This window comes from Miniopterus natalensis, chromosome 3 (assembly GCF_054644295.1).
Source record: "Miniopterus natalensis isolate mMinNat1 chromosome 3, mMinNat1.hap1, whole genome shotgun sequence".
NCBI classification, from domain to species: Eukaryota; Metazoa; Chordata; class Mammalia; order Chiroptera; family Miniopteridae; genus Miniopterus; species Miniopterus natalensis.
In genome coordinates, this window is record NC_142083.1 from 29879057 (window position 1) to 29894825 (window position 15769).

Genomic DNA, 15769 nt, shown 5'->3' on the forward strand with positions numbered 1-15769 from the left:
GTGTTGAAGAAGATGTAAAGCTACTGGGACACTCATATCACTCATATCACGGGAATATAAAATGTCACAACTATTTTGGAAAACAGCGTGTCACTTTCATATAAAAGGAAACATACATTTTCCATACGATCCAGAAATTACACTTCTAGCTATTTTCCCAAAAGAAGACATATATTCATACAAAGTCTTATACACGGATGTTCATAACAGCTTTATTTATAACAGCCCAACACTGAAAATAATTTCACATTTCCCTCAACAGGTGAATGGGTAAATAAATTGTGGACTATCCAGCAATAAAATACCCAGCAATAAAATGTAACAAACTACCGGTACTGGCAATAACATGCACAAAGTTCAAAAAGATTAATTGAGCAAAAGAAGTCAGATACAAAATACATACTGTATAATTCCACTTGTATGAAACACTAAAACAAGAAAACAATCTATACAGACAGAAAGCTTCTATTTCTGGTTGTTTGGTGCAGTGATGGGGTTGAGGACTGACTAAAAGAGAGCACAAGAGAGTTTTTAAGCGTAATGGAAATGGTCTACATTTTATTTGTAATTAACTAGTATAAATTGACCAAAACTCACTGAACTGTACTTAAAATGGGCGCATTTTAACTTTGTTAATTATACCTCAATAAAGTTAATTTAAAATAAATAAAGAGAACTTAAGAGACCTAAACATGAAATAAAACCTTAAAAAATCTTAGAAATATAGAATCTCTCTGTGACAGATATAGAAAGATTTCATGCAACACACAAGTTAATTTGACCAAAGTAAAACACAAAAGCTCTTTACCTTATGATTAACATCAAAGACAAGCCACAGACTAGGAAATGATATCTGTCAGACTAAAGGTAAAAAGGATTAATATTCAGAATATATTTTTAGAATGACAAAAAAGTAAAACCAAAAGAAGAGTAATGGGTAGAAAAAGTATTTCACCCAAGTAAAAACCCACATAAACAATAAACAGCAATAAGATTCCTTTTCACACCCATCAGAACAGAAAAATTAAAAAGCCTGATGAAATCAAGTATTGGTAAGGAAATGGTCAAATAGGAATATGGTGCTAATGGGGGTGTGTAAATTGCTGGAACCACTCTGGAAAACAATTTGCTAGAAGTAGTATTTACCAAACAACCTAGAAATTTTGTTTCTACACATAGAACATTGCAAGATGTAGTATTAAATTAGGGGGGTGGGCGCATGAATGTCTGTTATATTAGTATCTGTTCTGCCAAATTAACACCACCACCATCCTCAAAGAGTATTTTGGTGGACATCTGGAAATCAAATTGCAGGGTTCCTTTTTAAAGTGCTAATTAAGAATGTTTTCTTTTTTATGAACAATACTTCCAATAACAATGAGCACATCTAGCACTAGATCTTAGCTTCTGAATATCATTCTTTACTTCGGACATAGACAAACTTTTTGGGGCTACTATATGTGTCCTAGATAAAAATCATTTTAAATTTGGATTGTGTTTTAGAAGTTCATCTATCAGCCATCTATTATCATTGTATTATGTCCGAAGTTATCTTTTGGCAAAATCTCCAGGAACCTGAAAAAAAGCCTTACGAGTCTAGTAGCCATTAAGTAAATCTATATTTTAAAAGAGATTAAACACAGAATATAAAGCAGACATGAATTAATAGCATTTCTCAACCACATTAAGACTATAATTTGAAATTACAAAATTATTATTAGAAAATTTACAAAACTGACAGGGAAATAGTTGATAATTTTTTATGTTTGTGAATGTTTAAAGAGGCAATAGTGTAAAAAGTTACAATCCTAGAATTCCGTTAGTGTTAGGAACATGATGCTAAAGACAGGAAAAGAAACAGTCATAAGAACATTTGGCTCTGCCCCAGTTTATCACATCATTACACATATCATATAAAAACAGAACATATTAAAAATAAAATAGGAGCCATGTTTGCAGGAAGTAATGATGTGCAACACTTCCATGCCCTTAATCCCAAAGGGAGCAAATTCTTCTACCACATGGAAGAGCACATGATTTTCACATAGTATTTTAGAACTTGAGTAGATGATCTTCCACTACAGCTGAAAGAATTTTAAAGTCTCATCAAGTAGTTTTGGAGCTTACTTTTCTTTCTTTAAAAATTAGAACTAGTAACAGCAAATCTTTATAATGATGAAATTAATTTATAATGATGAAAATAGTTAGCATTTATTAAGCATTTTATTATGTACCTACCAGTGTGCTAAACAGTTAATATATCTCATTTAGTTTTTATAACAATCTCTGAGGTAGATACCATTATTATTTGCATTTACAGATTTATTTTTTTAAAAGGTGAAGCTTAAAGATATTAGGTCATTTGCCCAAATACACAGCTATTTCGTGGTAGGTGGGATTTGAACCCACATGGTCTAGGGCATGTACTCCTAAAAACCATGCTATATTACCTACTTTTTCCAAGTGGTCAAGAAAAGTGCCTAGAAGTAGAAATGCTGGTTCAAAAGAGTACCACAAACATTTAATAAGCAGACAGTCAAAGAAAATACCATTCTACATCCTTCAGCTTGGGGGTAAGGATTAGAAACAATAAAAAGAACAGAGAATTTCTGAACAAAACTAAACCTGAAGCTAGTAGCTGTTTTATATTAAGGGGGGCACTTCAAAATCATTTTCTTAAGAGTTCAGAATGAAAGCCAGGTGATAACTACTACTAGTTTCCCTCTCATAAAGTAAAAAATAGAACGTAGTTTATGCCTGAAGAAACTCAAACCCCTTTAAAATGCTAATTTCACAACAATCAGAATGAAAAACTGAATAAAACTATAAAATATGAGCCGCAGATAAAAGCTATTTTTAATCTAAGTGTAAAGAACAAACCATGTGCTGCTTTATCTAAGCATAAAGGACAAACCATGTGTAATATAAGCATCTGTCATAACTGACTATTATTACTGTTAGTATCTAAGCAATATTATACTTTCTGAGAGGCCTTCACCTTCATTAAATCCTCACAATCACCTTACTATGTAGGCCGCTAGGTGAAGGTGAAATTTAGAGGGTTTAACAGTTTTTTACAACTAAAATTAATAATTATATTTTACATTGTAACAATACAATGCACATTCATAGGTATTTAAAACAAAACCTTCATAAAAACATCTACTTTTACCATATACAATGAACTCTGATATTTTGTGTATTATTCTATGTCTTTTTTTTTTAATCCTGTTTTACTACAAAGAATTCATATCCAACATGTAGTTTCTGAAACAATGGCTTAGGGACTACTGAGTTTGAACTGAGGCTCTTGTATAACAAACATCCAGGAATGCACAGCCAGAGGTCAGACAGATTCTCCGGTTTTGATTTCAGACACAGATCTGAGAGGAAGATAAGAACTGAAAATACTCAGCACATGGGTGATTCATGAAGTGGTATGGATCTATCAGAGAGAAGATAAAAGGGCTGAGGTCTGGCGTATCTCTAATAACTTAAGTCCTTCCTGGCATCCAGTCCCAAGGATGTTATTTTTCAATCTGTTCAAATGTCAAAGTAGGACTCACTTTTAGTTCTGCCTTTAAATCTTGGAACTCTATGTATTGCTTTCCTCAGTTCAAATACATGTACAAATTTTTAGATTCTCAAAAATAGTTTAATCTGCACTCCTCTACTTTTGTTTCCTAATTTCTTTCTCATTGCTGACCATTACCTAATCTTTTTTCTTCAATAAAAGCTTATTGATAAAAGCACACTACAGGATTCAGCAAAAAATGATTGTAAGAGAACCTAGCTGTAAAATACAGTTGAACTGAAGCGACATCTCCAGCAAGTAATTTCGGGTTCTTCAAGATCATAAAGTATTACTGATTTTTAAAAGTGTCCTGGTTTTCTTAGATTCCATTTTAAGAACTTCTGAAGGACATTAGCATTCTATTCTCATTTTACAGCCAAAGAGTTTTAATGTTGTAACTATTTTATTATTTGGATTCATTTCATTTTTCTAAAACAGAAGCTAAAAGAGTAGCCTTTTCATTTTTTATCATTTCCACAATCTCAATGTCATCATAAAAATACTGAACCGTCCTTCTCCTGAGAAAACGGCAAGGGCCTTCTGTAGCCCCAGAGGCAACTGGTTCCTTTTCAGGATGATATAATAGTGCTTATCCCATTCATAGATTGTAAAGGTCTCTCATGAGTAATTTTACATGAAAATCTTCCTATCATTTGAGAGAACTGACTAGATAGCAACATATGGTTATCCTATTGTAGTTTATGCACTGTTCCAATTTTTGTACTTTTCAAAACAAAGCAGAAAAGATACTCAGTGGGAAAATAAGTGTTACCCATTGCTCTAAGTTTCATGTTTTCATATCTATTACTATGACACGCATTACTGCCATTTATCAATGAGAATCCTGGGGCCCAGAAAGGCAGAGCAATTATTAAAGTTGATACAACTAGGTCAAAATACCAAGTTACCTGAGCTTGGTAATGTTTCCATTGGTGAAATAAGAATAAAATAATGAAAAGATAATTAAAAAATCACCAAATCTTCTTTGAGTTTTTTCAATCATGAAAACATTTTGTTATATAAGTAGATTGAGGAACAATAACTGAATAAATAACTTAATACTCAAAGGAACCCAACTGTTCCTTGAGATAGAAATAAATAAAATCAAAATCAATGAAAATGTATAATATTCTATCTTATTACAGGTTAGGTGACACTTTGGCCATGATGACCTTCCTTTGTCACCCTCCCTCTCATTTCTCAATGGCTACATCAGATTTTTATTTTCAAATCATCAGGAAAACAAATTTTCATTTTTGCAAAGTAGACCTAATCATTCCACTAACATGTGTAATGTTCACAATAAGCTATTCCTTATGGGAGCTTCAAAAAAGAAGTGAAATATGAAGACTTTTGAGAAGGCCTGGAGTTCCCAGAAGGGCCACTGGGCCCATGTCTGTTCAGCCAGAGAACAAGAGATTCATGAAGGGTTTGTTGCAGTTTTTGAACAACCAAAGGAATAAAAAAATATGTCACAGTTTCATTTTCACTGAAAAGAGGTATAAAAAGGAAAAGGTTTACACTAAGCCAAAAGAATTCAGACTACACATCAATTGGTAAGAACACCCTGCTAAAGAAAGACACAGCAAGAAAGACTATTTCTCTAGAGGCTTTTAAAGAAAGGCAAACAAGTCGCCTTTGTGAATTGCTTAAAAGTAGATACAGATTCACCCACACACAAGATGATGCCCTTTCCTACATGCAGAGTCCCAATGCTTTAGCATATTTATGCCTTCTTTTGCTTTTGCACTTAGAAAGTCCTTCACCTACCCCAACGTCAGATAAATAACTATAATTTAGAATTTGAATTTTTTACATTTAATTCTCTAACCCAGCTGGAATTTATCCTGCTGAATGGTGGGAGAAAGGTATTAAGTTTTCCCCCAAAAGTTTTTCAGTCATCTTAGTGATTACCAGTATGCTTATAAATAGCTTTTGTATTTAGTTATAGCCAGGGAACACCTAGGCATTTCCACATTTAAGGAGTACCTAACACCACTTTTGCCAACAACCTTGACATAAAAGTAGTCATTACATTTGGAGGTGATTCAATATCCTTACCTTGGCCCATCTGCATCTTTAAAAGCCCCAGCCATAAGCAAGCCTGGTGTCCTGAGAGGAGAGACCACCACCAGCAAGAACTTTGGACTAACATGGGCAAGAGCAGTCTGTCTGATCAAGTACACCACCTAGGCACTCTCTGAGAAAAAGAATTGCTTTTCCTTAAGAATTACCACGGGACAAGGACCCCAAGATAACCTGAGGAACGTAAGTGCAGAGGTAACAAGGCAAAGATGGTGCTCGTCTCCAGAGGATTCCCTAGAAGTCACTAGACAAAAGAACCAAAGAATAGAAAATCTAACCTTATGGATATTTTAGGTTAGAAACACAGGAGGAGATCTCAACCTATTGAATCCAATGATCCAGTGTTCAATCCGTCTAGTGAATTTCAATGGCATTTTCTAAACTTAACATTTAGGAAGAAGGGAACAGCAAAGAGCTACTATCTCAGTCTTCCAGCCTACTGGCAGGGGTCTCAAGCTCAAGTGCTTACAGGAGCAGACAAATGGAATAAATGAGTAAAGGGGATCAAGTGAACTGGGCTTTAGAGCCTGAAAGGCAATGCGGAGCATTGGAGACTTGGCAAACTGGAATTCATGTCCCTGAAACACTTGCTCCTTCTAGTGGAGAGTGTACACTACACAGCTGCAGGAGTTTGTGCCACTGAAAATTCAAGCCCCGAATTGCCAGATCTTCCAGTTTTTCTAAAAAAGCCAAAATTATAAGTTTATATGAATTTCTTGTTTCTTAGAGTTTGGCAATTAATTAAATTTCTTTTGAAAACACACAGGTCACACCAGATGTATTTATGAGCTAGAGCTGGCCAACAGAGCACTAGTGTGGGATCTCAAATTATAACATCATACATACAACCCACAAGTCACACAATTTTTTAAAGTACTCTTCCCTACTCCTATGCCCTACTGTGCTTCCTATCTGCTGCTCTTTTCCTCAATATGCCAAATTATTACAAGCTACACAGAACTTAGGGTGTGTGTGGAGTGTGAGTGAAGGATGCTATACTACCTCATTCACCCCATTCCAGAGTCAGACAAACTCTGATTTTTTTTTTTTTTTGGTTTTGTTTATACGAACTCTGATCTTAATACAAGGGCCTGCCATTTTGCAAATAAAGATTAATTGTTATGGACAGTTACGTTAGGTCAGACTGCTGAGCCAAATTTAAAATTTTTTTTTTATTGTAAGTAAAGAATAAGTCTTACATCTCTGAAAATGTCTTTTTTTCCCCTTCTTTTTTCTTTAAGAACTCTAAAATGTCCTGTTTCATATATCAAAAATGACTAACTGCTCTCAGGGTAAAGGCTTTGACATCAGCTAGCATTATTTCATGCTAGAGGTAAAAGAAGCCTCAAACGAAATTCATTAACAGAACTGAAATCATTTCCACTAAAAAGGCTGCAGGATTTTTAGCCTCTACACAAAGTAGACTGATTACTTACTTTAAAACATGTTTACCTAATGGCACCCTATTCCAATCAAAGTAAGTCAAAAGGTTTAAGGAATGAGTTAACCCTACTGGGATTCAACCTACACATCTAGTCTGCAGATACATAATTTCTAGATATCTTTTCCCACAGGCTCTAACAGGATTTCTATATTAGATAATCATCATTAATCTTATAAACAAACTATGGTCTTCCATAATCTAGAAGACTTTCTTCTTTCACTACATAAGGATATGGTTTTCAATGCAGGGTGTCTCAAATACATTCACTTTAAGAAGTACTGGATCAGGGAAGGTTAATATATATCATGACCGCCCACACACATTAGTCTAGTCTTGCTGTTACCCAAGTGCGATAAATTCTCCATTCTACCCATTCTCCTCCACACCAAGCCAACTATAGATGATATTTTAGAGGGCAACTGACTCTGACATCAATTTGGAAATAATCAGCCATAATTCCTAGCTGAGTTCAAAATGAACACCATAAATATAACTGATTCAAATTAGAATTCATTTTTTAAAGTTCCAAGTTTTTTTTTGTTTCTAAGTCAGATAATTTTACAATAGGACATTATAAAAATGGAAAATGAGAAAAAAAATCTAAGAAGTGATTTTTAATCCAGTCTTTAGAATTCTTCTTTTACCAGTAGCATAACAGTAGTTAAGTAGCTATAATGAGAATCTACTCAATCAATCAATATGCATATTAATCAACAGCAAGTATTCATCATTAGGCATGATATTCATGAGTACATAAATCCCCAGTCCTCTGTGGTTGAAAACAAAATACCATGAAGACCCAGTGGCCTCAAAACTCAGTATTAGGACCAATTCCTTCATCTCTTCCCAATACTGTCTCTCTGAAAACAAACTCAGTTTTATGTACATGACTTGTAATTGTTGGGTTTTGTTTCTTATTATCAGAAAACCTACAAAATCTTAAATTTTAAAGTACTGTGCTATGAGATCAGGTAAATTATTCACATATACTTTATTTTGTTAGGATACTACGGCAGCATCCATACTTTCCAAGAAGAAAGTAAGACTGAAAGGAGAAAAGAAAGAGAAGGGAAAGATTGCTAACTCCACAAATAAGAGCATGCTAATTCCTACAAGTTTACATAACAGAGTATGATACCCACACAATGGTCTGGTGATTAAAGCAAACCTTTAGACAAGAAAACAATAGTACTTATTGAACAATCACAACAGCAAGAGGAAAATCTGCTTTCCTAGAAAAAGAAACAGTATTAGAAAGACCTATAGCAAATAGTGATTTTTTCCCCCCTTTTTACCATGTTTTTTTGACAGTGTAAATTCTGAAGTATAAATCTATGTGAGGGATAGCAACAAGTTTTGGAGAATGATGAGTTACTATATTCTACATGTCACAAATAGCAAAGAGCTCTATAGAAATCTGTTCCTCCCATAAACAGAAATTCGATTTCTAAATGAAAATACGCCTCCCATACTTGACTGTTTATGACACCACATCCAGAGTAGCAGATTTACTCATGAACAGTAAATGTCAAATTTATATTCTTTTCTACCAATAAAGGCATGCTTTTATGTAAAAAATGACATACAACATATTATCCTTTCTTAGGAAATAATGGTGCTTGCTTTGAGTTTCATAACAGAGTTTAACCATTTTCTTTTCCCTTTTCAAGAGCAAGGCACCAACTAGGCAAGTACCCCATTAGTTTTTATTTCAAAAACACTATGGACATTTGGCTAATGGAGTCTCACGATAGTGAAAATGAAATGATTCAATATTGGTAATGCAGATAAATGCTCACTATATTCCAACTTACCTAGAGCACTGACAAAGGCATCAAAAAGATGAAATGTAAGCAGAGGCTCTTTCAAGTGACCATAGTAATCTGCTATGGTTTTAAAGACATCTTTTTCAAATCCTAAGTACATAGGCTGCTTCAAATCCGAACAATTAGGCCCTATTAAAAAAGAATGAGATAGGAAAAAACATTAGCAGGGCAACCACTGAGTATTAGCTTCTCTGCATATGTATGTTGTGTACAGATATTCAAAATCAGAAAAGTTTTCATGGGGAAAATGACATTAAATAAATTGACATTATACATTTCACTTATACAAATAAGAAAAAAACCACAGTTAACCTGATTTATGGCTACATTGATATCTATTATAAAACAATGAGGAAAACCACTGGCTTACTTCCATTTTAAATGAAATTCACTCTTTTTTTTGGTCCTTCCAAAAGGCATTTTTATTAAATGTAAACAATGATAATTTTCTTGAAATATTCAATATTTTCCTAGTTTTGACAGCACTGACCATGCTAACAATTAGCTCACACATGTAATAGACAAATTATAAAGCAATTTCAAAGCTTTTCATTATTTTGAGTCAGAGCTGAGTAAAATAATCAATTTCTGCCTCTAAACTATTTCAGACTGGTAAGAATTTATACCTTTTTCTTAAAGATATTCTGAAAAGGAGATTTTACATTGTGTCTTGTAATGCATTCTGATTGTAAAACTCCATATTTAATCCCTAACCAACCAGCAAAAGATAGTTTATCAAGCAGAGTCATATTGCAAAGTTGGAAGAACTATAAGAAGCCTGAAACAACCTGGTCCCAGCCCTATCCTATGCCAGCAACAAGGCAAAGATCCACTTGTATCTGGGACGAAAGAGGAACAAGAAATGCTTAGCTCTCTGTGGAGTTGGCAGCAAATGCCCCCAACGATCCACAGAGAGACTGCAGGTTTATACTGCCAAGTGCAGAGATGAGCTAGAGCTGCCCGCGCCTTGAGGAAAACGGCGAGTGGTCCCAGGAGGCAGGGTAGCCAGCCTTCTCTCTTCCCATCACAGCACGGAAGAAAGTTCAACTGCTGGTAGGCTCTGGGCCAGCAGAACACACGACTAAACTCTACCCAAACAGAGCTCTACCTCAGGAGAACCTAAGATGAAGCCAGTAAGAACGGAAAGGAAATTCTAACTACATGATCGCTCTAACTAAAGACAAAGGATCAAACTAAAAAAGACAAGCATTCTGGGCCTTTATCTCAAGGCCACTGGGACACTGTGAATATGGCTTTTTGTGGGTCTCTCTAAAAACTCTTCTTACCTTTTAGTATTCTGAACACTTCTTAGAAAATAACTGAATTTGAGTGGCTAAAGTAACAAAAATTTTGAAAGGTCTCTTGTGTGGTGCCACATAAACCTAGCATCAAACAGCAGACATTTCTGCTTGAGTCCCCCTCTAAAACATTGCAGGCTCAGTCAACTGAAATGCTGTCATTAGTTTACTATGTCTAGCAAGCAATACACACTACTCCCTCCCCAGAATAAGTATGCAGTTCATTCTAAGCAACTGTACCCTTTTGTGAACATTTCATCATTCTTGTTAAAAATATGTAAAAAATAGTTTCCCTAAAAATGCCAGGTGCATAGTGAGCTCTATGAGGAGGCCATATTTCTAAGATCTTTTATTTCTTAATCATCTTGAATTTCAGAATTTTTTTTTAATTAGATTTTTATAAATGTTATTCTTGACATTTTGGGAAAGAGTTGTGTGTATCCATTTCTGATTGAATTCTTGCAAGCTGCATGCACAAAGAAGAAGAAAACCACAGTTGACCTGGTTTTATATTTATTTAGCATTAGTCCTTCATTCTGTGGTCAACCACTACGCTGGCCAAGTACCCAGGCCTGTGTGTACATGGTCTACAATTAATGTGGACAGGCTGAAAGGAAAGAAGGGAGGAGCAGATTTACAGAAAAGAGAGCACTAGGCCTTCAAAATACCATATAATCAGTCTACCCTTTCTGTTCCCTTTTAGATGACTATAATGGAAACCTAGACTCATTAAAAATAAAAAGGGTAAGAAATAGGTCATGACTTTAAAAGACTCAAAATAAACTTTGGAGACCAATGAGAATTTGGAAAAATTAATAATTTAATAGAACTATTCAAAAGGCCGAACTTGTCCTTTCACCACCTTTTTTTCTGACATATAAACAAACATCTTATGAATATGCCAACCATCCACTGCACTTGATACATCTGAGACATATCCTGTCCCAAGAATCTCCACCTAATATACCACCAGCAGACACACATGGAGAACATTACTGAGTCACTCCTCACATCTTTCCTCTCCACTGATGAGAAATTCCAGTTATTCTAGCTTTTCTGCAGAAGTTTGGTGGCTTTATGTGTACATTTTCCTTGAGGGAAAACTATGCTCTTTACTAAGTTTTGATCATCACTGAAAATTCAACATCATAGCCACACCTTAATATGCACTTTACAACATATTATAGCCTAGATTTCTTATTCTGGCTTCCTCTGTTCATTCCCAGTTGATCAACCTCCAGATCCTAAATTTGCCAGGAATTCAGAAATGGATAATTTAGTATCTTATTTATATCTTCTATCTTGTCACTGTCAACTCTGGCCAAGGATATAATTTAACTTTGATTTCAAATGAGCAAGAAAAAGAAAAATCACTTTCCCAAGGCAAAACCACAGAATTCTACATCTCAGAGGTTCCAAAATAGTTACCAAAAAATGATCATTTTAATAGTTAAACATAGAGAACTCTGGGCTTCACATAAACTAACACAATGTTGCTATTCACATTCAGAGTGATAGTATGTAATCATTTTCTGTATATTACCTCTGAAATCACCCACAGTAAGCTGAATCGTTATTTTAGTTTCATTCTATAATCAAACAAAATCAACTTCAGTTAAATAAATAATTCAGAGTCTACTAATTCAAGAATTTATACACTTATCTCTATACATACTAGTCTCACCCAAAAGGGAAGAAAGAAACTACCTCTCTGCAGTGATCTGTGATGTCTCAAAAGGCCCTAGAGAATAAATATCACCACCATCAATCAACCAAAATAACTAGAATTCTTCTCATTAAAATCATTTGCTTGAGCTAAGCCATTAACCACTAGAATCCCTCTTTTGGGTCAAGCCTTCTGAAATCCCCCCCGAAATGACAGTGTTAAGTGAAATACCATAATTACTCGTTGCTTTGCAGTACCTCTGATATCCAATAAAATGGATTTCATATGCCTGTGAAAACCTCAGAGGGACAGCCCTGACTCAGGCACCTTCACTGTACATCCAAAGACTGAAACAGTCTTTCTTGTTTCTCTGCATGCAGGTTCTTCTCCTTCCAAACCATCTAGCCTACCAGCAGTTAGATTAGGCTTCTAAAATAGTTCTCTCCCAATTAAACTACTAATGGCCCTGTAAATAGCCATTAGTAGACAGGATCTGCTAAGCAAACTGTTGATGTAAATATAGGACGTACTTAGGAATACATGTTTTAGGAATAAAAATCATTCACTAGAAAATGGAAGCACAGATTCCTTTAAAAGTATTCTATAATTCATCCCTTTCACCAAGACACAAATTTATCACTAAAAGTACAGTAATCCCAAAATAATTAAAGGCTAGTCTCACAGGTGTCAAATCAATGTTCAGGCCATTGAGCAAAAATATACTCTAATTCAGGATGCTAATTTCTATGAATTTCATAAAACTGGAGGACAATTAGTACTTACAATTTGCCAAACACTTCATTGCTGACAGTACCCAATGAGGAAGTTCTTCTGCAGAAAAATAAAAACAAAAAGCTATCTTACTCAATTGCATATAACTTTAGAAGTTACATATATAGTTGGTATCATAAGAATATAGTACTTGCCCAAGTAATATGAAATGTATCTGCTAATCAAATCTACCTATTTATGTATAAATCATGCCTGCAAAATTCTCCAAGGACAAGATGAACTTTAGTGACATATTAATGTAGGCTATTCATATTAGAACACCCTTAAAATAATAATGGTTAACATTGCTACAAAAAAATCCTAGATGAGCCATTTGGTAGAGTCTCGTCTTCCTCCCTGGCCCTGCCACAGGCATCTGATGGATGGGCCAGCACTCATGCTTCCACTTTCTATCTTCTCCACCTTCAGCAAAACTGCAAGACAGTGGTTGAATTGTCAACCTAATGAGCCTGAGTCTTGTGAGTGCTCTCTTCTTTCTGAAAAACTTAATAAGACAAAAGATGCCTGGTCATCCAACTGGTAGCTAAAAGTATTAATGTTTGCTGTACTCAGAGAATGTGAAAGGATTCCAGATGTATTTCAAAGGCAACACCTCCTCATTCTATGTAACTTAATTTTACATGTTGGTATTTATTAACCAGACAACTCATGAATTCACAAATTTCTGCTCCCTGATGTCCTCCTGAGGCAGGGGCTATAAGAGGGGAAGCACTTAAGGCTTCAAAGACACATTCTGTTCCTGCCAGGAAACTTGGCCTAGAGCAACCTCTTCCTGCTCACCGCTGCTCGGCTCCTTCTGGCACAGCTCTGTCTGCTGCCTGGAGCCTCCAGCCTTCTCTTTAATAAATTATACAACCCAAAGTACTGTACCACATTCCCACATCCAGTGGTCATCCTAGTTCCAGCTGATGCCCAGGACCAAGGGTTTGAAGCGAAGAAAGGACCAATCAAAGAGCCCATCCAATTAAAGTCCCTCCCTTTATCCAGGGGAGGAAGCAGTAAAATCAGTTTGGAGATCCTGGCTCACTCCACATACCATGATGGTACTTTTCCAAATCAAAAACCAGAAGAGATAGCTACTAAATGTCTTTTTTTTCTTCTGATTTGTCAACTGGCTTAAAAAAAAGGTATACAAAATTGAAACACCTTCAACATTTAAAAAGCTACTTTTATAAAAAGAAAAAAATGACATAAACCACAAGTATCCCAGAAAAACTGACACAGACATACCATAACAAAAAGATCAATGAGAACCTAAAATCCATCAGACCCCAAGATCCACCTGAAAACTGACTCAAGTTCTAAGGTATGTCTTAAACCTAGTCACTTTTCAGGGATTTTCCAGGGATAATACAGAACCACTTAATGCGAGGGTGGCTAACACTGAATTGGCCTCTGGATGGATTCTCCCGACGTTTTCACTCCTGAGGATTCATCATTCTATGACATTTCTTTAATCCAAACAATTAGTTAAATGGCATTAGGACATGAGAGGAGACTATGTGTAATGAGGGGAAAAATTTATTTAGGATTTAAAGAAGTGTCAAATAGAAGCTGCAGACCTATGCAGCCAACGTATTGGATCAACAAGAAACAAAATGGTTTTTACGCACTTACTTGACTTGTCATCAAGGATAACAACTCCCTGCTTGCTCACACTATATACATTATGTATGATGAACTTGGGCTTGACGAGTTTAATGTCTAATACTTCTTCTAAGGAATCTAGGCCAAGGATTTTCTGTAAACTAAAAAAATAAATAAGAATTACATTAATTAGTTACTTTTTAAAAAATCATTATTTACCCCAAAGCCCAGCACTGTAAAAGATCAGTCTTTAAAATGTGTTGTTTTCATTCATTTCACCCAATCTTTCTGGGGCAAAAAGGCTAGAAATTGAGTATAAGAGAACACACTTGAAAAATATCCTTTTGCCATTAATATATTGCTTCACTAATTTAATAACATAACACCTTGAATGCCAAAAAAATGATTTCATAGGATATCATAAAAACAAAAACTAGCTTATCTAATGATGAGAAACTGCTACTAGTACATTTTTGTGAGAAAAAACAACAACTTGCTATATCATTAACCTTAATTACCAACAGTACATCAGATATCTAAAAGATCAAATTTCTCATTCTGTTTCATTAACAGTTCAGTGTTACTAGGAAGTTTAAGAACTTTCAAATGTCTATTCTTAACTATTATATAAATGACACAGAAAATATCCAGAATTCAGTTAAATTATGTTTGATAAGCAGCACAGCTACAAATAATGCAATCAAAGTTGAAATTTTTATACATAACTTCAGGAAATTAAGTATGCAGAGAATAGTGGAGAAGCAAATTAGAAAAAAACACACACTAAAAAGTGTCATTAATATCAAATGCACATACTATGATAATGTCATAGACTTCCATATCTCTTCTACATTGGCCTCTGTCAGCTGTCTGCGGTAGACAAGACGGCAAGCCGGCACCTCTCCGATAGCAATACTGTGACGCTTGTACCACATCTCAGAATTCTAATGGCGGGAAGGGGAGTAGAAAGAAAGAAAATAAATATTTCAGTAGACACTGGTATGGTTTTATGAGAAATTCTTTAATTTGGTTACTTGCAATTTGATTTAAAAATAACAAGAAAAATAAACTTTCTTTGCATGGACTACAGAGAAATAAAATGACTCTTAAAGATCAGGTCATATCATAAATGAATATTCAAGAATTGCAAAAGAGCTATGATGATAAGCATGACATTTCCTTTGAGAGTTCCAAATAATCAGTGAAGTAGGAATGAAATAAAATTTTATTACTTCAAAATTAACTAAAGGAATTCCTATCCAACTTCACACACTGTCCAAACTGAATAATTATTTAAAATAAAATGATATTATATTCAAGAGTTCTCTATTTTTTTTTATAAGTAAAGATCAAATAAGTACAATGTTGAAGAGCAGCCCCCAGATCATAGGCATGTCTAAAAGGCAGGTAAAACAAGAGCTCCACAGGGACAGCTGGGAAGGAGAAAAACTAATACCCAACAAAAATGGTAGTATTAATTCTCTCTGGATGATATTA

General features: G+C 34.8%; 1 protein-coding gene across 1 annotated transcript in view; it reads right to left on the reverse strand.

Moving 5' to 3' along the window:
* DEPDC1B (DEP domain containing 1B) overlaps nucleotides 1-15769 on the reverse strand; it is a 54622-nt gene that overhangs the window by 11709 nt on the left and 27144 nt on the right. The window contains exons 4-7 of the mRNA XM_016198737.2: nucleotides 15089-15216; nucleotides 14303-14433; nucleotides 12677-12724; nucleotides 8918-9058 (exon numbers count right to left, since the gene is read on the reverse strand). Of these exons, the coding sequence (XP_016054223.1) occupies nucleotides 8918-9058; nucleotides 12677-12724; nucleotides 14303-14433; nucleotides 15089-15216 (448 nt within the window). The remainder of the gene's footprint in view (nucleotides 1-8917; nucleotides 9059-12676; nucleotides 12725-14302; nucleotides 14434-15088; nucleotides 15217-15769) is intronic.